Raw genomic sequence first — 23,545 nt, 5'->3', positions numbered from 1 at the left:
TCATGGTCAAATAAATGCAGCCAATGCAAATTACTATCTCAAATATACAGTATATTGGCTTAAAGCGGAATAATTATTCTAGGCGGTAAATCGTAGAAGAGTCTGTAGAGTCAATATATGCTGTCATATCACGGGGCGCTGCATAATTGCAACTTTTGCTGGCGTTTCGCTCCCCCTATACCATTGGCCACAATGAAAATCTATATATATTGGCTAAATATATATATTGGCTTATAGGGCAAAATCTATTCTCACAAACTGTTTCAGTCTAAAATACAACTCAGTATTATCATAAGAGCAGATCTATCATCAGAAATTGAAAAAACATGATAAAGCAAACTGTAGAATTGAACATTTGTTACACCCCCCCCCCCCCATCAAAAAGACAATCAAAAAGTCCAAGGTGTGAGGGTTCTTTAATAAAAATGAAATTCACTGACACAAACAATATTGAATCTGAAGACAAGAGGCAATACCGCACTAGGTACTAGGCACACACACACTCATTCAATGTTTGATCCTTGCACAGTTTTAAAGTAATAGTAACTAAGCTTTTGACCAAACAAACAAAGCTTAAACAAATAAAAGTGACCACCTCTGCACAACTATAAACTCACAATGCATGCACACTTGATCAGACTCTTCGAAATGTAGTTACAGAGATTTCTTCCCTGTGTTACTTTGAGCTTTTGCCTTCTCTTTCTCCAGGTGTTTCTAGAAGAGAGCAGGACAAAAAGTTACTTTTCCATTTTTTAAATTCAAAAACACTATTGAAAGGCAAAGGTTTGTTTTCAGGAATGGCTAACTGTTAGTACTGTACTCATTTGGGTCATGGTTTAAAAGGTAGACTTTGGGGTATGACATCATAGTAAAACAAGCAGCGGGTGACGCTGCCAGAGACTTTAAAAAAACAGAGATGCAACAGACTAGAATAGTCTGAATAGAGCGTGTTGTGATTATACACGATTGGCGCATACAGTCTGCCATCTTATGTCGGAGGGCAGTGAAACGAGTGAACTCTCTAGTTCACTACAATATCTTTGATGGAAGTTGCTCTGTTTTCACAGGCGTGAAGTCATATACCAGAGTCTACCGTAAAGGTGAGGTTTGAATTCTGTGCATACCTTCAGTTTTTCATAATGAGATTGACTGCTGCAGTGAACCTTTTTGGCCGCCTCCTCATTGGAATAGAACAGGAAGCAGACTCTACAGTAGTATCCCATCTTCACATACTCAACACCTGCAATCATAACAGAGTATTTCACTTCCGACTTTGAAGAACCAACAACATGTTTCTTTACATTTGAATCCCAGAATTGCTATTAAACTTCCAATCACCTTTGTGATCATACATTTGAGATTTGAGCAAGATGGGCATCAACCATGTCAGTCTGATGTCTAAAAAAGTAACAAAACAACAGATGCCCTCACCAACAGGTTTGTTTGGCTCGTAGGTGCCAAGAGGAGTGGGACTGCTTGATGGCTTTGTCTCAGCCTGGGACTGTGAGATTGCTGTCTGCACATCCTCCTCAATCTTCACCCTGGTAGAGATGGTGGTTTCCACTTCTTCATGTTTGACCTCCTGCAGAGTACAGTTTTGGAGTATCAGTTACCAATACAAAAGATCAGGTTACTGGTAGACAAGCCAAAATACTGAGGACAATCAAGCTTACCACATCAGTGTCCATCTTTTTGACATCGGAGCTCTCTGGGGGTTGGTCAGTGGTCTGCTGGATGACCTCCTTGATCACCACCACACTCTGCTCTTTGGGCATCTCAATGGGCTCCTTTTCTTGTGCTTTTTCATCAGTCTCAGACTCTGTAGCCTTCTCCTCCTTGGCCTTCTTGACTGGGGGCTCCTCGTCTTGCTTGGCTGCGTTTTTGGCAGGTGTGCCACTACTGTTGGAGTTTCCTTCCCCCTCGACTCGCTCTCTCTTGGACGGCCGCTTTTCCTCCGCCTCAGGGGGTGGTGGTCTGTGTCTGGTGTGGGAAAGACCAGTGTGCTTGTGTCAGTGCAGACAAAGTAACAATGATAGGTTACATGCATCAATGCAAAAGGCTCCATGTAAATAGAGAAAGGACAGTTTCACTCACCCATACTTCAGTTGTTTATACTTTCTGCTAACGTACACCGTTAGGCGTTTGCCTTGGAATTTAGGTGGATTGTCCTTGTAGGTTTCTGCCATTCTCTCTGCCTCTTCCCCACGTTCCATTTCAATAAAGCACTAACAAAACACATAAAAACATACATATGTATGAACAACTATGAATCATTTAGATTAATAGACAGGTATTTACTGCATCCCTCTCATTCATTTATTCCTCTGGCTTCTTACATGACAATTTTATTGACATTTATTTTTTCTAATGATAGGACAATATGAAAAATTATAGAGATTAATTACCTCATTGCGAGATCTGTTGAGGAAATAGCGTCTCACTTTCCCAAATGGCTCTGAGATTTTCAGGAGGGCAGCATCAGAGTATTTACAGTGGGGAATCTGGCCTACATACACCACTCGACCACTCTGAAAGGGAAGCATTAAAACCAGATTGGGTCAACACAATCATCAAGCTCTGTTGAATCATAGTGACCAATCTTCAGATCTGGAGCTTACCTGGATGGTAGCATATGTTTGTGAATGGTATATTTTCACAGCTTTCCCACAAACAGTGGCCTGCACATTTCCGCTGTAGAAATTGACCATTGCTTTCGCCTCTTCTTCAGAGGAGAGTTGCAGAAAAGCCTATGATTTGTAAACAAAAGATTGTGGAAGAAAAACTCATACTCAATAGTTCAACATTCTGTATAAAACAAGCTATAATCAATTCAGGAATGGTGGAAACTTACCTCAGGTCGTACATCAAGCACCAGGTTTTGGACAACTTTACCAAAGGGCTTGGCAAGTGACAAGATTTCATTGACAAAACCATAGCCTCGTTTAAATCCAACAACATTGACAACCCTTAATCCCTACAAAGGAAAATCACAAGATTGTTACCTTCAGCAGTACCTCAAAGTAAATATCTGGCACACCATACAACATAAAACATGTTGTGCATCATGTTTAGCCACTTCAAAATGTATGCGACAAATTATAATGGTCACCAACCCCACTTTTCTTTGAGCTTCCTACAGAGAGAGAGAGAGAAAGAGGGGGGGGGATGACATGACTTTACGTCAACTAAACCAACACAGGTTGCACTGTATTTCATGAGGGTGGCATTCTCCAAGTGGTTTGCTATTCCAAAGCCAATGTCATCATAATATCATTGATGCCTGAGGTTAAGTTTAAACTTTTACCTGAACCGGAGTCTGAATGTTTGGATTGAGAGTCCTGTCTATCAAAGTCTTCGTCTTCAGCCAGCTCATCTAAAGTCACAAAGTCATCCATGTTCTCAGGAAAGTCCTGCTCCATGCTTCCCTCCTGACGGACAGGGCAAAAAACATTTAGCCTACATATCTACAGAGTAGATATGGCATTATGTTCAAAAGCACTACATCACAAACTGAAGAACAGAATAGCCCAAACTAGTAGGCAAAACACATTTCAAAGACCAAAAATACTCAGGAAATAAAAGCTTTCGTTTCACTACTGTACCTGGCCCTCAGCAAGGTCCTCAGTCAAGTCAGAGCTCTCTGCTGGTACTGCGTCATCTTTGGCCTCTGTCTCCTCTGGGGTGGCTTCAGTTTCTGCTGGGGCATTCTCAGCCTCTGTCTCCGCCTGCTCCTCTGACACAGCCCCCTTCTTTGCTCCTTCCCCATCAGGATGTTCTGTGACATCAGCATCACTGCTTGGAGCCTTCTCCTCCGAAACGTCACCCGACTCCGGAGCTGATTCCTCCTCCTTGGATTCAAGAGGAGCGTCTGCAGACTCTTCGTTGGCAGCTTCTTCAGTTGTGTCCTCTAGCGCATCTGCATCATGTGAATCCTTGTCTATCCCGTAGTCCTCTGCATCATCATCTCCCTCCATAACACCAGCGACCTCTTCACCGGACTCCTCAACCACCGCCACATCATCTTCCGCAGGCTTCGATTCTTCCTTCTTGTCCTCTTTGCTTTTGGTGCTAGCGGAGGCAGATTTGGTGCTCTTGGAGGAAGCTTTAGTCCCTGTGCTGCTACTCTGCTTCCGTACCCTGTCGTCAGGCCGCCCTTGGCCTTGGCCGCCCCTCTGGCGATTCACACTGCAATGGAACAGCCCCATCAGTCCTGATAGTTGCCCTAATAAACTAACACATTTTGGAAGCAGCAACCAGCATGTAGATCTCTCTCACTTCTCTACTGTGGTCACTTCGATCCAGCACCTGGGCTAAGTATTTTTGGATGTGGCATCCCATCTTCCCACACAGCTCTAAGAGTATGGGCATCTCCACTGATATGACATCTAACATCATACAATATGGGATTACTTACTTTAAGGTCTTGTACTTTGTGCAGATGTTCAAGCGGATACTCCTGCCTCGGATGGTTAATGGATTTACAGTGTAGTACTTCACCAGCATCTCGGCATCTTCTGGGGTCCCCAGTTGAACAAATGCCTTGAAAACAACAGCGGAGGATACGTTTTCAGTGGTTTTGTGCTGATTTCTTATATTGCATTGAATCTATGAATATTGCACCCACAATACTGACCCAAACACTACATTATAAATAGAAAGAGCATTTTTGGAGACGGTCTAATTTTTTTCACCTCATCATTTAAGAAAAGGTGTTTGTCTACGGTGCCAAAACGTCGAGCAATGGTGAGAAGTTCCATCTTCCTCTCAGTCTCCCGTGGCATGTTGGAGAAGAAGACCACTTGGCTTCCATTGCCTTTCACCTCTCGGTTGGTTCTCTCAGATCTGTCGTCTTTCTATATTCAAAAAGAAAATATCACTTAATACGTATAATCTCACCACTGACTTTCATTATTTGGTTTTATGAGTGCCATCATCACGTATACAAAGAAAGAAGTTTGAACTGTACCTCGATCACCAGAAGTTCTTTGGAGAGATAAAAGGTGATTTCTTTCCCATACAACACTGCTGGTTTCTGCTGGTAGTAATGCACCATGTCCAAAGCTTCCTTGTGAGTCTCCATTTCCAAAAAGGCCTGTAGAGTAGGCGTATGCATGAGCACAGAGTTACAAAATCGCCGAGGATGAGATCTAACATGGCACAGTGATCTTGTGTCAACCAAGCAAATGTATGCAAAAAAGTTGGTTGCACAGTTGTTTGGGATGGGGTTTCAAACCATTTGAAATCCTAACAGTTTTCTTCTTGAGCAGTTGACTGTCTTATAAAAGACAGGGGTTTTACCTTGTTCTTGAGCACAAGGTGTTCACAGAGTGTTCCAAAGGGTTGAGCAAGGGCAAACAGGCTTTTGTTAGAGAGAGGTTTCCTCTCATATTTGGCCACCACGACTCTGCTTCTTATCTGAGGATCAAAAACACATTTATGACATCAGAGATATTAGGAAAGTGTTTGATGACTACACTGGATTAAGTAGATGGGGTTTTTTTTAATCAAGAAAATAGTATAGAAAAAAATCCAGAAGATTGAGATCAAGCAGCAACAGAGTTGCAGTTAACAAATATGAAGGTTACCCTATGACAAATAGATTTACCTTATTAGGCGGAGCAGAGTGAGGCTGAGATTTGTTTGAAAGATTGGATCCAGCACCACTGCCTAAAACAAATCATAGTGATTATCAAGCTAGATAACAGAAACTATGCATTCAACAAAGCATTCAACATATGCATTCACATTACCCCAGCTTGAGCTCATGCCCCCTGTCTGCTGTCCAGTGGCCATTGGGACAGGTCCCAGCAACCCGGCGGAACGGTTGGTTGTCTCCAGTAGAAGTGAGCCCGAACTGCAAGGGACAAACATTTGATAAATAAGACAAGACTGTTTCAATATATCTACTTTCAAAACACCTCAAAAGGTTACAAATTATGTTTGTGTTCTTGATGTAATGTTCTTGGGACTCCCAATATAACAATATATAACAGTCTCATATCATAACACTTGTGCGTGCGTGTATACATGTATCATAACGAGCAAGAGAGACAGACCTTCTGTTTGAGGCCACATGAGGATCCCAATCTGGGTACCTACAGTGTATGGGAGAACATTTGGGTGGTTATTTAACATTCAAACATCAGAACAAACCCACCATCACAAAAGGTGTGTAGAATACTTACATTTGGAGGAGGAGCCTCCGGTTTTCTGCATGGCGTAAGCCATTGATGTGTTGAGTCCACTCCTACAGATGTAAACGAACATTGTATGAATGACTAAATTACTGCAGACATTCATTGGATTCCAAACCAACTATAAATCAAATGGTAACTATGGCTCTCAAAGAAATCCAGAAGCTGAATAAGTGAGGATATGCAAATACAAAATAAGAGACTGATGCTGAACCATTACTTAATGTAAATTGGCTTTGATAATGATAAACAAAGACTGGATCATAAATTCTCAAAAGCTGTCTTGAAAGTGGACGTGCTTGCATGAGAGCAATGAACTGGGTTCAGTGTGTGGATGTTACAGGAGGTAAGTCAGAAGAAGTACTCACCATTGTGGAATGCACATCAAAATCACAAAGTGAGCACACGTGGGGAAACATGTGGGGCATGACTCCCAAGAAGTCCTGTACTTTGCCTTGGGACGGAGACCCCATCCTTCTCTGCATAAAGATACTGTCTGATGCCGAAGGACCCATGCCGTGGCCACTGTAGGGATCACGGGAAAGCTCGGAATACTGCCGATCTCTGCCACCGCTGCCATTGTTGTGACCGTAATCAAACTCATAGCCTCTAACTGGAGCATCTTGCATGGAACTGTAACCAAAGTCTCCTTGCTGAGCGCGGGCTGAAGTTTGCCCCATGGAACCGCCCAGCCTTCCAACACGCATATCCTCCCAGTCTTCTCTGTTGGCTCTGTAGGAAGTCTCGGGGGACAGCGATGACAGGTCCCTAGGGTTGCCTGCCATGCGTCGGTCAGACTCCACCTTGCGATTCTTAAGCTGCATGATAAGGTGTGGCAAGGTTTCCACACTGATGTTGTCTTCGGGGATCTGCGCCAGCGCGTCTAGGTCTGTGGGCGACAGCCCCAAGCTGGCAAACAGCTTCATGGTGTTGCTAATGTGGCTGCCGCCACGGCGGGACAGCTGGGAGTCACGATCTTGTCCCTCCCCACCACCACCCATACCCGAGCCAAGGCTGTTGAGCTGTCTGGACGAGGTGCCATGGAGGCTGTCCGAACGCTGCTCGCTCATGCTATAATTCAATGTCTCAGCGGCCGCCAGGAGCCCACGTCCCACAGCAAAGCCCTTCTGAGCACTATCAGAGGGAATCTTCTGGGACATCGCCTCTAAATGGCTGGGCTTTAACTCTGTTAAAATGGCACAAGAATAGAATAAAGCAGTTGGCCAAAAAGTCTTTGAAGGGAAGATTTCGCAGTCAATTCAAAGAGTGAAACAAGTCAGCGTGATGAAAGGAATACTCCTCTTCTCAGGTGGAATATATATTTCTGCAGAGACACAATGAAGCAGTAAGTTCTTGTATGCCTCCTCCACAAAGTAAACATGGGGAAATGGCAGCGCAACATTATCGTCCGCAGGTTCGATTACAATGTATAGCAAGTGAGGGAAATGACCCAATTCAAACAGTCAAATGAATTGTGTTTAGATGTTACGCTAATATGAAAGAAAACAGGAAGAGTCATTTATAAAGCATTGAAGAGAGTTAACTGATAGAAAAGCTGGGAAATGTAGCCTACAAAGATTCAGGCTTGAATTTACCTCATACAAAAGCAGAGGAAGATATATAATAATGAACTACGAGTCATGCCCAGAAGAAAAGATGGAGCAAATTAGGTTAATCTTCATTAAGCCAGCCCAGGAGGACAATGTTCAAAATTAATCATATGACCTCTAATTACAAATGAAAATCAGAAAAAAGGTATAACAACCCTGCAAAAGGTTTGGCTAGACAGTGAACTAAAAAGAGAGCTTAACTGTGTGTCATTACGAGGAATTACTGTGACAAGAGGCATTGGATCCCAGTCTTCCTTGAAAGAGTTAAAATAATTAGTTAGTGCACTGGGGTCAAGTTTCGAAAGCTCCGAATTGAAGTGAATGGAATCGAATGTACTTGCCGTTTGAACTATATACATACAATACTAATATGATTGATCAAAGCTGACAGTTTTCCCCAAAACAAATAACATAAAATCGTGGCTAACCACGCTAAGGGTAGAGGCCTGCATACACAACGCTGCAGGTTTCAGTCATCGTCAGCTCAAATACTCTCTTTGTCGTTATCATCACCATCCTGGTAGAAATGTATTGATGTCATGTTGGCAATCAAGAAGTCTGATCATGTTAATTTCAGGAGTTTGCAACAGTAAGATCACAGAGTTTCTGTCTGGGTGAGATCACAGTGGCTAAGCTAGCTTGCTTGGTTTGGCCTGCAGAACTGAGCTAGCTTGCTAGCCTGCTGTGTGTATATTATCTGTGAGGCGAATATGTGAGAACAATAATTCACTCATAGCTAGATATATACGTCGCTAGTATTCGTAATATTGTTGCAAGCTCGTTGTTTCATACCACTAATTCAGATTTCCAAAGACAGTGAACTCCGGTTTGTCGTCCTTACCTTGGCGAGGTCTTGCAGAGCTAACGACGTTCACGCGGTGAAACCTAGCCCACAGGAGCAATGGGCACGCGCGGGGGGGTGGGACGTGGCGAAATTCCGATGTGTCCAATCACAGACGAGGAGATTTTTCACGTTCAAAGAACATGTAAACAAACAACAAACGTAGTGTAGACAGCAGCAGCACAGTCAGCGACGGAGAGCAGCAGCCATTCACCAGAGTTTGAGAGAAGAGTTGGACATTTCAAAGCTGTTCCATTTCATTTGTTCGAGTGACTGGTATGACATGTCTCTAGTTCGAAAGCTACCTACTAACGTATTCGCATTCAATGCACAATGACTTCACGGGGTTCATGAAAAACATTACCCCGTGTGCTGCTTTTTTTTAACAATCTAAAAATGGCAGACAGCAAGGTATAGGGTTGTGACTAGATGGCATATGGCTACCGTCGTATTCCCGTCTACGTTTACTTCGACTTTTTCGTGAACCTTTGTAGCATTGAGCAGGGAAAATATGTTACTAGTACTCATACATGTTACAGCGACTGGTAACTACGTTCACAAGTGACGATACTGATTGATGTTTATCTAAAAATAAACGATGAGCGCATGTACCTTAGCATTTTTCAGTGGTTTGCAAGCTACGTGGGCTATACTTCATACACACTGTGATAGCTGTCAGTCAAGCAAAATCCAACTCGTAATTTAACGTGAGTTAACTTCGGGATTACGACGGTAGCCATATACCATCTGTCCACAACAAGGTATAGCTTGCTAGCTAGCTAGCCATACAGTAATCGTTATGGTTAATAATATTGATCAATACTCTTTACCTGTCTAGTAAGAGGATGTGCGTAATCTAGTACTGTCTGTAGCCTGCTGTGTCTTTCCCTAGCCCAGTGCTCTAAAATGTCCTTCCTTGTCTTTTTTTGCAGAGAGATTGTACAACAATCAAAATGAAAGACCCAAGTCGCAGCCGCAATACACATAGGCAAAGCGTCATCAGTAACGAGGTTGTCATCATAAATAGCCAGTTCAACAATGACGAAAATCCCTTTGCTGAATACATGTGGATGGAAAATGAGGAGGAATTTAATAGACAGGTACTATTCTGTTTCTGTAAGATGCACTACATCACTTACAGGTATAGGTAGTGAAAGTGTCTAAATTGAATTGGTTTGGTTACAGATTGAGGAGGAGCTGTGGGAGGAGGAGTTCATTGAACAGTGTTTTCAGGAGATGCTGGAAGAAGAGGAATACGAGTGGTTCATACCAGCGAGAGATCTTCCCCAGATCACCAGTGAACTCCAGGACCAACAGGATTTATTGGTCCTTTGTGACAGATGCATTTCTGATGACATTGTGGTAAATGCTTCAATTGCAAATGTCAAACTTGAATGTACATGTTTGACCTACTGTAAAAAGTAGCCCCTTGCTTAATCAATATGTCTCACATAGATCTGTGTTCATTAGGATAGAATCTGGATTGTGATATCATTGTCATTCATGTTATTTTTGTCTCTCTCTCTCTCTCTCTCTAGATCAACAGCAATTTGAACCCTAATGCAAAAGAGTTCATACCAGGACTAAAGCACTGAAACACATCCTCTACATGAACAAAGCACTGGTCCACACGCCAGTGTATGAATAATTAGTTGTTTAAGTCTTGTCACTCTGTTGCACTTAATGTGTTGCCAAAGTTTTCAGATAGCTTTGCATGTTAAAGTTTGAATAATGTTATGTACATAAGCATATATCAATTTGTTGTAACTTCTGAATGTAGGCAGGGCTAGAGGATTTTCTTGAATTTCTTACTGAAATAGTGTATTTATTGTTGAAGGTTTTACTCCTGCAAAGAACATGCATACTTTTCAGTTAATTAATTGTTAAGTGGGTTTTCTAAATATATATATTTGTCTGTACTTGGACCTTGTTTTGCAATATAAATTCAGCTATTAATTTCAGATATCTTTTAAAGACACATACCTGTACCATCTCCTTGTATTTAAATAGTTGGTTGTTTGAGTTTGTCTCAAAGTCTAGGCCTCGTATGATAGCTGAATTATCGATTCAGTATGTGCTTCTTACGTTTGTGTTCTCTTTTTTAACCTGCATTCAGAATCTGGAATTCCAGGAAATGAACTGCTTCTTTTAGATTACATTTTCTTTGCTCCTCTCAGCTTCCTGTTACTCTTCTCAGAGTCTGGTGCTTAATACTACAGCGTAAAATTGATTTCGTTTTTCTAAATGCACATAACAATAACTGTATAAAAGTACCAAAAAAAGTATATTTTTTCAGTATTTGAAAATAAAGGTTGATGGATGATACATTTTGTTTCAGTGAATGATTGCTACTTATTGGTTAATTTATTATACTACATTATATATTATATAATTTCTATACTATGTCTTGATTTGTTATGGTTCCCTATTCACCTTTATGAACAGTTTGATACAACAGTTTGAGCCTGATAGATATAAATGCCGGGAAAAGGTTTGTGAACACTAATGATAATTATGAGAATTTCATGTGTTTCCACGATTAGCCCTGTTTAATCAGAACCAGACTTAACCAGACAGCTTAATTATTCAACAAGGTTCATATCAAGTGTGTGGAGGATGCCATCTTTTTGCACATTCACCATTAAAATATGTTTAAACATCTTGTACATTTTGTACAATTCTGTACAAAATGTACAAAAAGGAATACTGTAGTTCAATAACATGTCTTTTATTGTTATTGAATTCATTGTGCAAACTATTTTGAAACTACACTGAAAACAGACATCCTCTCTGGTTCCTACAGTATGAATACATGTAACATATGATATGACTTATGGCATGACTGCCTCAGTCAGGATTCATCTTCCACGAACCTCTGTATGAGCAGGAACATTACTTGAAAAACACAAGCTTAAAAACAATGTTATTACATGAAATACATAGTGCTCTATGTGGACAGAGACGCACAAAATAATTACATATTCAACCCCCTTTCCATGAATGCAATTAAAGAGCATGAGTCTTGCTTTGTGATTAGTGTTGTGTGCTAATGATCAGGCCTACCTCCAGCTTGGGCAGGTTCTCTTCATTTTCACCCACTCCTCTGCCCCCTGCACCGCTTCTCCCTCAGCATCTTTACAGGCAAGACAAAGATCATTTGGTACTGACCTCATCCTCTCAAACACCCCACCTAAGGCCTCTCTCGACTCCAGAGGATCCTGATGAGACAGCATCACTTTACCTCAGTGTGGAGCTGGTAGCTTTTCTTCTTCAGCTCTGCATTCTCCTTCTCCTGAGAGAATAAGTAAACAAGAATAATGAAGCAGAGAAAGTCAAACATGCACATGAGATGGCTTACCATTGCATTAGCTAGCGAGTAGCATTTATTAACACATTAAAAGTTGCGTGTCAGGAAATCTGAATATTCCATGTTGCTAAGCGTTGAGGGACGTATCCTTGGCAACGCACTACCGGGCACTTCACCGCAACAAGCACGCGGGGTTTGACAGGTGCGAATGTGACGTCACCGATATTTAAAAGAGTTTTTGGAACTATGAAATCAAACCAAAACAATGCGATTTCTAGATATTCGGTTCATCACCATGGATACGCTTAGCAATAGGGAATATTCTAATTTCTAAAACGAACGAACGGTCAGAGTTGTTTACAACTTTACCCAAACCAGGTGCACTGAGCTTGCTCGTCTGCCACAAACACAGCGATCCTCCTACGACTGCATTTGAGGCCTACCTACAGCATTCATACGATAACTAATCCCTGTTGAAGAATATAAATTGTTGATATCATTTTTGCCATTTCATTAAATAGTTGTATTGTGTATCACTGTCAGTTGTTTGTTAGCTTGTTAGCTGCTAGCTTGTAGTTAACTTAGATTTTGAATTGCGACACTAGGTGGTAAGTTAAAAAGATACGTTTTAAGGTTTGCTAGAAATTTGTACTTGTGTCCATGGTAATGCCTTGCAGGCCACCACCTGGCTTTGCAGCCCTAGAAGCTACCCCTGCCCCTACCCCTTCTCCTGCACCTGGCCCTGGCCCTGACCCTGCACCTGTCCCTGTCCCTGTCCCTGTCCCTGCCCCTGCCCCCACCATGATTAGCCGACGACCACCTGGCTTTGCAGCTGTAGAAGCTAGCCATTCTCCTACCCCTACCCCTGCCCCTACCCCTTCTCCTACCCCTGCCCCTGTCCCTACCCCTGTCCCTGCCCCTACCCCTTCTCCTACCCCTGCCTCTGTCCCTGTCCCTGCCCCCACCATGATTCGCAGACGACCACCTGGCTTTGCTGCTCCAGGCTCTACAGCAGCCTGTTCCATGGCTGACCCCTTTGTCCTGATCCTTTACAACATGCACCTGAGGATCCGCACTCAGGTAAGATACCAGGGGGTACCTGTAAACTTTGACGGAAGTGTGATTCTTATACAGCTTCTTGCACTCTCTAGTCCCTCTAAGGGCTGGTAAAAAATAATTGTGTCTCATTTCTCGCTTAGGAGAAGGAGAATGCAGAGCTGAAGAAGAAGAGCTACAGGCTCCACACTGAGGTCAAGTGATAATTTGTCTTTAGGCCTTGTTGAGGCAGGATGTTAAAGGTAGTGAGAATCTTGAGGATCTATGGTTGTCTCACCTGTACAGGTGCTGAGGGAGGAGCGGGCCGTGCAGAGGGCAGAGGACTGGGTCCGTGAGAATGAGGAGAACCTGCCCAAGTTGGAGGTAGGGTTGGGCCTTTGCACACCAGCGAGCCTCATGCATCCACTCTCTCAATGCATTATTGTCACCGAAAAGATGCTAAATACACTATGTGTTTGTCTTTCTGTCCACATAGAGCATTCTCCTTGCTGAAGAAGAGAAATTGGACCAGTGCACTGGCAAGCTCTTGACTACCATTGATGAGACTGAGGAGCTGCGTCTAAAGGGGGATGAGGTTTTTGACCAAGCTCAGGTATGCTGAGAGAACATCCACACTGCATGTAGAGGTCAGTTTGCTGTCAGAGTAGACTCTCACTCAGGTTGTTGTGTTGCCAGAGGCTGCAAGCCACCCTGAAGAGTCTGCGTTGGAAGGTGGAGCACCCAGAGGAGGTGGAGAAGGAAGAGGCACAGGAGCTCATCCAGGAGTATGAGGGGCACTATGGCAGCCTGGAACCTGAGGAAGTGCAGGAGGAGATGGTGGAGGGGAAGACCAAGGAGAAAAAAGAAAAAAAAAGGAGCAAGGAGAAGAAACCCAAGAAGAAATCCAGCTGCTTCTCCTGAAAAATAATGTAGTACATTTTATAACGGGTTATAATCAGGAGTATTGGGACAAATCTAAGAAGCCTAAAGCATCGATCGAGAAAGTGTTATAAAGTATGATCCAGTATGTACATTTGTTTGTGAGAAAGAACGTCTCCTGCTGGACTTGTGGATGCTAATGAATGAAGGAGCCATTGACACAATCAGTATTCTAAAACTGTGTTTGCATGAGTGTGATATAATAGGTACACTATGGACACTAATTACTCCTTAGGGCAGCTCAATTATCCACTGAGCTCCCCTAGAATATGTCACACAATCAATGTGGGAGTGTAAAAGAATGTCAAAAAGATCTCTACTCAACCCATGTTCTGTGTATCACATCCTTTTTGCAGTGTATAGGTTCTCTGACTGTAGTTCGTTCTATCACCAGTAGATGGTGATATTGGTCCTACTTATACGCTGCAGAGAGTCAAAAGCACTGACTTGAGAAGCTATACTGGTTCTCCAAACTAGAGATTAGTACGTGTTACTACTTTTGTCCATGATTGGGACAAACAAAGGCAGTTTAATTTAAAGGATATTCAGGCAAACAACTAATTTATTCATAAATCTATGTATATTCAACACATGGCTGAATTCAACACATTGCATTGTGGAGCGGGTGACCACACAATCCACATCAGATCTGGATCCATGATCCTACTTTCAGTAGGTTACCATGTGCCCTTTACACAACAAGGTCCCGTGCACTACATCCATTTTTGTCTGAATGGTATGGAGAATGGTGCGGTCGCCTAGGGGAAAATGATCATTCTTGGAAGGTTTTGAAGGAAGGGAAAGTGTGAGTCCCCTGAAAAGGGGGTCCTGCTCGCTTACTCTTAAAAAAGGCCAATTTTTAGAGTCTGCTTCTTTGAGTGTGAACATAAAGGCAGTAGCAGTGGTGAGCTATAGATCAGACTGCTTCTCTATTGTTGCTTGGGCAGGTCAGATACCCCCAGACTGAGGCCATGCATGTTGATGAGCCAGGGCAGATGTCCACGAATATTTTGGGGTTTGTTGCGGGTGTTCCGAACAAAAAAGGCTGTCCCGAACCGAGGAGGGTCCTCTGGGACTTTCTCATTTTGTCTGTGTGCCACATTCTTGCAGAGAACCGACACTCTGTTATGTCATTAACCTTGATATGGAGAACGTGCAGTGGGAGAATGTGTACAGATGTCCCAACAGAGTCACAAGTTCATGACCCTCATGTCTTGGCAGACACACCCTTGCATATCATCAAGCTTTGGCTTTGGATGCTCCCTGAATGATATTACATGTGTATTGTTCTAGTTGTTTTCTTCTCTAACGCACGGCTTTGAAAAAACGTATTAAGAAAACGTATATTCACTCTGTCTTGGGATAGTTGCAAGCAAAACAGTGAAAATACTTTCATCCATTTTAATAAACATATACAGTAATGGAATTAGATATTGACTCAGTAATATCAAGCCATGTAATGGCAGTGATGGAGGTATTCTAGATCACCCTTTGGCTATCGAGATCCATCATTTCCCTGAAGAAAACAACATAAACTGTGAACAGCCCCAGGGGGTAAATTGAGGGGAATGGATTCCACCATCTTGGGATGTGAGACAGCATACAGTGATGATTTAGAAGATTTCTGTTAAAGTTGATCATGGAAAAGAAACCAAACAGGGGTACACTGTCTCTTCCAACATACAGAAAGATTCAATGAAAGACCTAAACATGTTCTCCACAGGCAACAATATAGCAAGATCCGTTCAGACTATTGGTTCTTCATCACAGAGTCTCCTAACTGTACCTTCCTATGTTTCCAAGGTAGTGTAAGGCTGGACTCATATATTCTTTTTAACACTTGCTTTGGCACTGGATGCCCAGACTGATACAATGGAGTAATGCCAAGAGAGGAGTGAAATAAAGTGCTACCAGTGTCAGAGAAAGTTAATGATGGAATGTTCAGTCTGTGCTCTTTTATAACAGTTCCTTTTATTGCTTGGTGGTCTTACTCCCTTGATAGTGAAACCTCATGCAAAAGAAGGGCCATTGTCTCCTCAGATTCTTTGTCAGACCACAGCCTTGTTTTGGGTGTTGTGTTAATCTAGCATGGGACTTATAGGAAGAAAATAAAATGGCAAACTCTGAAGAAAGGTCATAAGTTTGTTGGACAGATCAACAAGTGCATTTCATGTGTATGTGCGTCTCCTGTCATTTTTTTCCACTGACCTCTAAATTTACTGGACGCTGGAACACTCTGGAAAATAGTTTTTCTTATGTGTAAAATAACTGGAATATTCACAACAAATACTACTCTTTGTCAATATTTGTTGCGAAAATTTAATTTACTCTATAGTCATTCAAATCTTTCATTTCCAAGATCTGTGATATAGGTTGAGAATTGTTCCTCAAATGGTGAAAACAAAAACTGCATCCCTGATGCAGAGGCTTACCTCCTTCCTTCCCCCTCTCTCCCCCACTCTCTTAACCCATAGCTTTCAGATGCAAAATAAGCAGACATATGGAGAGGAGGTCTTTCTCCAGCCCTCCTAAAGATTCAGATTGTATGACAAATCACGTCCACCACCACCCCCCAAACCCCACACCGAATCTCCAGACAACAGCTTCATTAGAGTGAAAGAGGGAGTTTTTGCAGCTTTGTCGAGTCAAGCTCAAACCCCTTCCCCTGCTCAATTACTCCATTGTTGGCACCAGCTTCAAGTTATTGCACTCCAAACCATATGGCTCATTTGAGACTCCACAAGTGATGCCATGGCTGTAACCAAACTTTCAAAGAAGTCCTCTGTGCCAGCACAGAGAGGCATGGAAAATAAACTAAAGGATACAGTCGACAAATAGAACAACAAGACCGACAAAACAACAACAACAATAAAAACATTATTATCATTATTACTTTCTTACAATACATTAATTATTGTTAACATTATAATCATAAAAATTGTTGTTATTTATTTTTCATCATCATGTTAGAGATTTAGTAAAATATCATAATATAAAGGGTCATCATTCAAACAACAATTTGCATAACCCATCATATGCAAACACAAAACTCTGTCAACTCAAAATCATATCAAACCTTTATAAACATATCATATCATATCATAAAAAACTGTTGCTGTGTAATTGAAAGCAGTCACCCAAAGAGTTACACATATCACATCAGCAACCGTTTTAGGAGAACGAGATCCCTTCTTCTCGTGGCATATGGCCATACGGTCCTGTGTATTCAGCCTGATGAGGCCAGTTGTACATAGGGATTATTTGTCACAGTTAAAGTATTGCTGTATATTTGTTCTCCTCTAACAGTTTACCCTGTGCAAAGCATTTGCTCATTTTGCTGAATAGTTGCCATGGATGCTTTGAATTATAAAGTCTTTAGAGACACTATTTTCATTGTGGGCCCTAATGTAGGGTAAACTAGAGGTAAATTATGCACTTGTGCAAATACATGAAGACAAGTGAATAGACCACAGTAGGCCTTGCATTTAGGCTGGGCCATCTGATTGATAGTGCTAGGTTCAAAAACTGCAGCAGTTTTGGAACCAGTTCACAATGAGGGCATAAGATTAGCATTCAGATTGCCTTAAATAAGATTCCATTGCATTATAATAATAGCACCTGTTTGGAATTTAAATTGAAGATGTTTCTTAATCAAATAACATAAACTGGCATCACAGATAGAATCTAATTGATGTCTAATTGACTCACCCTATGGAAACAAGTGTAAAGAGATAGGGATATGTATTTGTATTTGTATACATATCAAAAAAGTGATGTTTTTGCTTCAAAACAATGATTGGCATGGCCTACTGAAAACGAACAGTGGACCTTAGATGAAACATAAGGTGTTAAAGTGTAATGAGATGTAAGATAATGTTTCAACCAAAAATATTGAATAGTTGGATGGATTAGAATGGATTCTTAATCACTGCACTAAATGGCACATACCAATGGCATATCGATTATGAGCTTCTTCACGTAACTAATTAGCTAATCAAAGCCACATCATGAAGAATGATTTGTTGATGGGCGCTGTCCGTCAAATAAAATAGATCCGGAAAGCTAATATTCTGTATTTCTCCTGTAGATTTTTCAATATTTTCAAAGAAGGGTTTTGTGTGTGTGAGACAGATTGGTGGTGATAAAGGAAGATGCTTTCATTTTTAAAGGTTGTTTTTTTTGCCACATTCTTCATAGAACCATTCTTAGAATGGTAGTGGGGGGGTTTCTTAACAAAATATCAAATATATTTACTTGTTTATTCAGAAATAAAAAAGTTGAGCTAAAAACGGTAAAGCAACCAAATCTCGTGAAACATATACCCAGTTGTTACAAGGAGGTTGGTTTCCATCACGGTTGTAAGCAAGGACTTTGTTTTCTTTTTCTCTCTTTCTAATGCCTTTACAAAGATGAAGGAGAGCTTTCAGATGTGGAGAGCAGTATCTCGGTACAATTGAAGCACTGGAGTAAGGAATTAATTACCATTCAAAAGTAATGGCCCTATTCTGCCCTGCTTGAGTTTTTAACAAGGAGGAAAAAAAAGTCTGCTGGCACCAGTCCTGCTTCAACGCCAAGGGAAGGGATTATTCCGCGGATTACCATCTGAAAACTCCTATCAGACTTTCTGACTCAAAGATCTTTTGCGGACAGTAATCGCGTTAATACCCGGGGATTAATGCTTGCAAAATGCAAAATTGAATTTTAATTCAAGTTGTATAAATAGATATGAAATAAATTGAGGAATATGCCACTAAAGAATGGACTGAGTCTATCCCCCCACACTTCTTTGCTCAACTTCAATAGGGGTATTAGGACCTCAACGGTATAGGCACCTTGCAGTAGGCATTTATTTTATATGAGTTTAGCACCTGCCATGCAAATTAATATCGCCTGCTCTTCTTCAGAGAAATCAACCTAATGCAACAGATTTCAGGAAATATGTACAGTGCCTTCGGAAAGTATTCAGACCCCTTCAATTATTCCACATTTTGTTGTGTTATAGACTCAATTTAAAATGGATTAAATTAAAAGAATTTTCCATCAATCCACACACAATACCCCAGAACGACAAAGCGAAAACACGATTTTTTACATTTCTGTAAATGTATTCAAATTGTTACATTTATTACATGTATATCTTATGTACGTAGGTATTCAGACCCTTTGCTATGACACTCTTAAAATTAGCTAAAATGCAAAAATGTTATCAACAAATCACTCAATAAGTTGAATTGAGTCCATCTTAATGCATGTAATTGTGGAATTAATATCTTTGTTTTTATAGGGTCTCTGATTTGTATAGGAATCAATTGCACACTGTGTAGATTAGGATGTCACTACCAACTCAGCAAATTTCATAATTTTCTCTCGATCCTGACAAACTCCCCAGTCCCTGCCGGTGACAAACATACCCATAACTTGATGCACCATGATGACCACTATTCTTCACACGAGAGATGGTGCGGAAACTGCATTCCATGTGCTGGATTTGCAAACTTAATGCTTTGTAGTAAAACCAAATAAATACATTTCCAGCCACTTTCTTTGCTGTATCACTTGAATTCATTGTTGCAAACACAATTATGAGATATATTATTTTCCATTAAGGGATTCTTTTTGGCCACTTGGTTATAGACCAATTTTGTAGAGTGACTGAGATTATGTTGTCCCATCGACTGTGCTTTTTCCTCTCCACCAAGTCTCCCCAGGCCTCCAGCAGTTTTGTTCCTCTCCATTTGCTCAGTTTATAATGACAACCTGATCCACACAGTGTGTAATTGATTCCTATGCAAATCAGAGACCCTATAAAAACAAATATATTAATCCCAAAATTACATGAACTATTATCCTTGCATTAAGATGACTCAATTCAACTTATTGAGTGATTTGTTCATGACATTTTTGCATTTTAGCTCATTTTAAGAGTGTCATAGCAAAGGGTCTGAATACTTATGTACATGAGGTATATCTGTATTTCAATTTTAATCAATTTAAATTTAATTTAATCCATTTAAAATTGAGTCTATAACACAACAAAATGTGGAAAAAGTGAAGGGGTCTGAATACTTTCCGAAGGCACTGTAGGCTAGTTGACGAGTTTCCTATCAATCCAGTACAAACATTAAATAATCGAAGAGGTTCCTAAAACAATGAGTAACAGTGCACTATTTCGTTTTGCAACTTAATTGTTTTTTTGTTCTTATTGGTTTCCATATTCTTGCATAGACCCTCCTTGGGATAATTCGGTTTCATTTTCTCACGTGTTTCTGCCATTGAAATGCAATCGCATCCCGTGCACTTGTGCCTAATCCTGTCAGAACATCTCCCAGGCAACCCCTCTCAAGTGTGGGCAGAAAATGCTTTCTCTGTACCCCCCAGAAGATAACCTACTCGCAATGCCGCCAGCTCACAATTCTTGTGGAAATCAACTTAAGTCATATCAGTTACCTTTTATCACTTTATAAGACCAATAAGCATGTCCCCTCACTAATGTCCTGACTAAAACCAAAATACTCATTCAAGCTGTTTCTCTACTTTGATGTTATTATTGACAGGTTGGTGTTGTGATAATAAAATGGATCCCCTCCCTTTCACGTAGGTCGTGGCTTCCAAGCATTGGGCTGAGGAGGGTGTAAAATGTATGTTCTTCTTTTTTTAGATCCTCCGCAGTGTGTCATTCATATGTGGCACAAGTGTGATATCGTTCTACAAATATAAATAAATATCATTTGCATGGAATTACACAAGCAATCTCAACAAATATAGGCAATAGTGTGTGTATAAACAATAATAATATTTGAGACAGAATATATGTGCATGCCTCAGAGCAGGCGTGTTTTTGTTCACGCTGGGACTATTTGAATAAGAATAACCCCAATAGAGTGGCCCAGGCAGAAAAAAAGAGTGACAAAAGCCCAGAGGAGCCGAATTTGGACGAGGGACAACGTGTATAGAACTGAAAAGAAGTGAGGGGAGACGCGTACAATGGAACAATTCACCTTATAATCGCTTTGATATATTATACATGCCTGAAGACTCTAAACATTGTGTAATTATTTATAAATGACTGTTCCTCTACTCTCATAATACCAGAAGGAGAAAAGCGCTGCAGGTCTCTGGCCAAACTATTTCTAAATAGTGCCCCCATCCACTTTTTCAAAAGAGGGGCGAGATGCTGGAAATTGAATAAATAGAATAATTAATGGAAAATTGTATGCCTGTCTCATAAAGATGTCTTTAAAAACACTTAAAGAAATTGCCCAATGCCTCCGCTAGACATTTTTACTGCTGTGCTCTTCATGTTTTGAATCTTAATTAGCCTGGGTTTACCATGTAGGATCTGAGTTGAAGATGTGACAAGTAAAGATGAAGTAATGAAGTAATGTTTTAAAGCTATAGATGTTGGCCTAAACCTATATTGAATTAACCTGCTAGCAACTGCATACTAACATATTCACAGTGAAAAAAGTGTTGCAATACTCACATTGAAAAAGAAATGTAATTCACATTTTGGGAGATGGTAATTCTAAACATATATATTATTATATAATGATACATTAAATATATTATATTATTAAAGGCAATACTATTTGATCATATGTCTAGAATATTCACGTCATGTTGATAGTAGGTTACAGCAATATATTTCCTGTGATATTTATGTTTTTAAACTTTTAGAGACTGTCCCAAAGTTTATATGGCACGAATGTCTATCTAATTTCCCTTAACATTTCTAGATTTATAATATGTGGAAAACCTGGAAAATAGTCTCCCAAAGGATAGGCCAATTATGGAATGGAATCGAAATGTCATGACATGCGTTTCTCTGTGACAAATAGGCGATATCTAGACGATGGATGCGTTTGCCTTCGGATTAAATTCTGGTTGATACTCCAATGGAAGCCATTTCGTTTATACACCATGTCTTGGAAAAGCGTAATTCTGCGGAGCGTGCCCTTGCCTTGGGGGCTAAGCGCTTCAGTCATTTGGTCAGATTCTTCTTTCATTTAACTTTCAAGCTTTAACTTAAAGTGGGCTTGGTCTTTGGTTCAGGGATAGCAACAGTGCTGCTCGCGTGGCTGGGCAGCGGTCCCGTGCTCCCATTGGACAGTGATGATTACAGGCACGCTTCGGAGGGTGAACAAACAACAGGCATACATTATGCTAATGAGATGGCAGTGCGGCACGGGGCAGACCTGATGCACCCCATTCATCCATCCTTCACACAAATGCCAAAGCGAGGGGGGTACGACTATTGTTTCACCAGGGTATATAAGGTAACTGAGGCCAGTCGTGTGCCAGGCTCACTGGCTCACACGAGCTGATTCAAGACCAAGACCAAGACGCGTGCCTTATACTCTACATTCAAACTGTTTTTCGGACTTTGGCTCCTTGCAAGAGAACTGACACTTACACTATCCAAGCATACTACCAAGGTAGGTTTCTTCTGTCCTGAGAGTACTTCGGTTTTGTCTTGTGAATATATGCATTCATACCTAACCATGCACTCTTGCATTTGCACTAAATAACCCCTCATCTCTCTTATTCTGCAGGAAAAACACTATGTGCACTGCGATGGAGACTGTGTACTCAGACATGGACAGCTCTAGCTGTGACTATTCCTTTACGCACACAGATGACGAAGACTCACGCAGTAGCATGCACGCTTCCTCCCCGGCATCCTCAATGGGCAAGTCCTCGTCTCCAGCGAGCGATAACCAGAGCACATGCGGTAGTGAGCCGCAGCAGAAGAAGAGGCGCAGAGGGCGGGCGAGGAACGAAGGTACCGTGCACGTCGTAAAGAAGAACCGGCGGGTGAAGGCAAATGACCGCGAGAGAAACAGAATGCACAGCCTCAACGATGCTTTGGACACCCTCAGGGGCGTCCTTCCAGCGTTTCCAGACGACACCAAGCTTACCAAGATCGAAACATTGCGCTTTGCGCACAACTACATCTGGGCACTCTCTGAGACCATTCGAATTGCCGACCTGAAGTCGCGAGATGCGCCCCTTCTGCTTCCGAACCTGGCGTGCGTCGCCGACGCTCCAAGCCCGGGCAGCGATGCTTGCTCGTGGGCATCCAGCGCATCGACCTCCTCCTCCCCGTCTTATTGCACTTCAAGCCCCAGCAGCCCAGCAGCCACGGATGATTACGGATTTATGCAGAGAGATGTTCTGTACGGCTACCACAACTTTGTGCCAGGCGTCTACTAACCACAACCATAAACATTTTATATACTGTGATAATATCATGATAGAGTAATAACAGAATAATTACTGAAAAGGGAAATATGTTTCAGTAACTCTGTTATAAGCAACGGAATGAGACAGTTTATCCTATTCACGGTTTGCCTTAACCACATCTCTGTGGGTGTTTTATACTATTTGTATATTTTCCTATTCACATGCTCTAAATTACATTCGGATTGCAAATGAGAATAACTTAATTTTTTCTACGTTTTGTATAGTTGTTTTGCTACGTTTTGTATTCCTCCAAAAGCTTTGCACTTTTTCCAGCGCATACAACATAGGCTACTAGAAGTCCACTTCAAATCTTGACCTCAACCTCTATTAGAAGAGTATTATAATTAAAAAGGAGAAGACAGATTTGCTTTTGCAG

The 23,545-nt window shown here is 41.3% G+C and overlaps 3 protein-coding genes across 3 annotated transcripts; 2 read left to right on the top strand and 1 right to left on the bottom strand.

The window, feature by feature from the left end:
• Positions 1-397: 397 nt before the first annotated feature.
• On the bottom strand, positions 398-8,701 carry matr3l1.2 (matrin 3-like 1.2). Its single transcript, XM_083686243.1, has 21 exons — positions 8,646-8,701; positions 6,563-7,518; positions 6,186-6,247; positions 6,057-6,095; positions 5,751-5,854; positions 5,606-5,667; positions 5,299-5,415; positions 4,967-5,092; positions 4,692-4,853; positions 4,415-4,539; positions 3,603-4,185; positions 3,305-3,428; positions 3,114-3,133; positions 2,852-2,974; positions 2,619-2,747; positions 2,406-2,528; positions 2,095-2,225; positions 1,674-1,980; positions 1,432-1,582; positions 1,125-1,240; positions 398-714 (listed from the first exon to the last, which is right to left on the bottom strand). Exons 2-21 carry the CDS (start codon positions 7,352-7,354, stop codon positions 655-657), a joined length of 3,456 nt encoding a protein of 1,151 aa, XP_083542369.1. The 5' UTR covers positions 7,355-7,518; positions 8,646-8,701; the 3' UTR covers positions 398-654.
• A 125-nt stretch (positions 8,702-8,826) lies between these two features.
• LOC310816198 (polyadenylate-binding protein-interacting protein 2-like) lies at positions 8,827-10,961 on the top strand. The gene is made up of 4 exons (XM_083686244.1): positions 8,827-8,921; positions 9,580-9,745; positions 9,831-10,007; positions 10,184-10,961. The coding sequence occupies exons 2-4, from the start codon at positions 9,599-9,601 to the stop codon at positions 10,238-10,240; spliced, it is 381 nt and encodes a 126-aa protein (XP_083542370.1). The 5' UTR covers positions 8,827-8,921; positions 9,580-9,598; the 3' UTR covers positions 10,241-10,961.
• Positions 10,962-22,488: 11,527 nt separating this feature from the next.
• On the top strand, positions 22,489-23,139 carry neurog1 (neurogenin 1; the record flags this gene model as incomplete). The annotated part of the gene is made up of 1 exon (XM_083686567.1): positions 22,489-23,139. One exon carries the CDS (start codon positions 22,489-22,491, stop codon positions 23,137-23,139), a length of 651 nt encoding a protein of 216 aa, XP_083542693.1.
• Between the last annotated feature and the right edge of the window lie 406 nt (positions 23,140-23,545).

The sequence above is a fragment of the Argentina silus genome (assembly GCF_951799395.1).
Source record: "Argentina silus genome assembly, chromosome: 15".
Lineage (NCBI taxonomy): Eukaryota > Metazoa > Chordata > Actinopteri > Argentiniformes > Argentinidae > Argentina > Argentina silus.
Note: the sequence above shows the minus strand (reverse complement) of the source record. Positions and strands in the feature narration are given on the sequence as shown.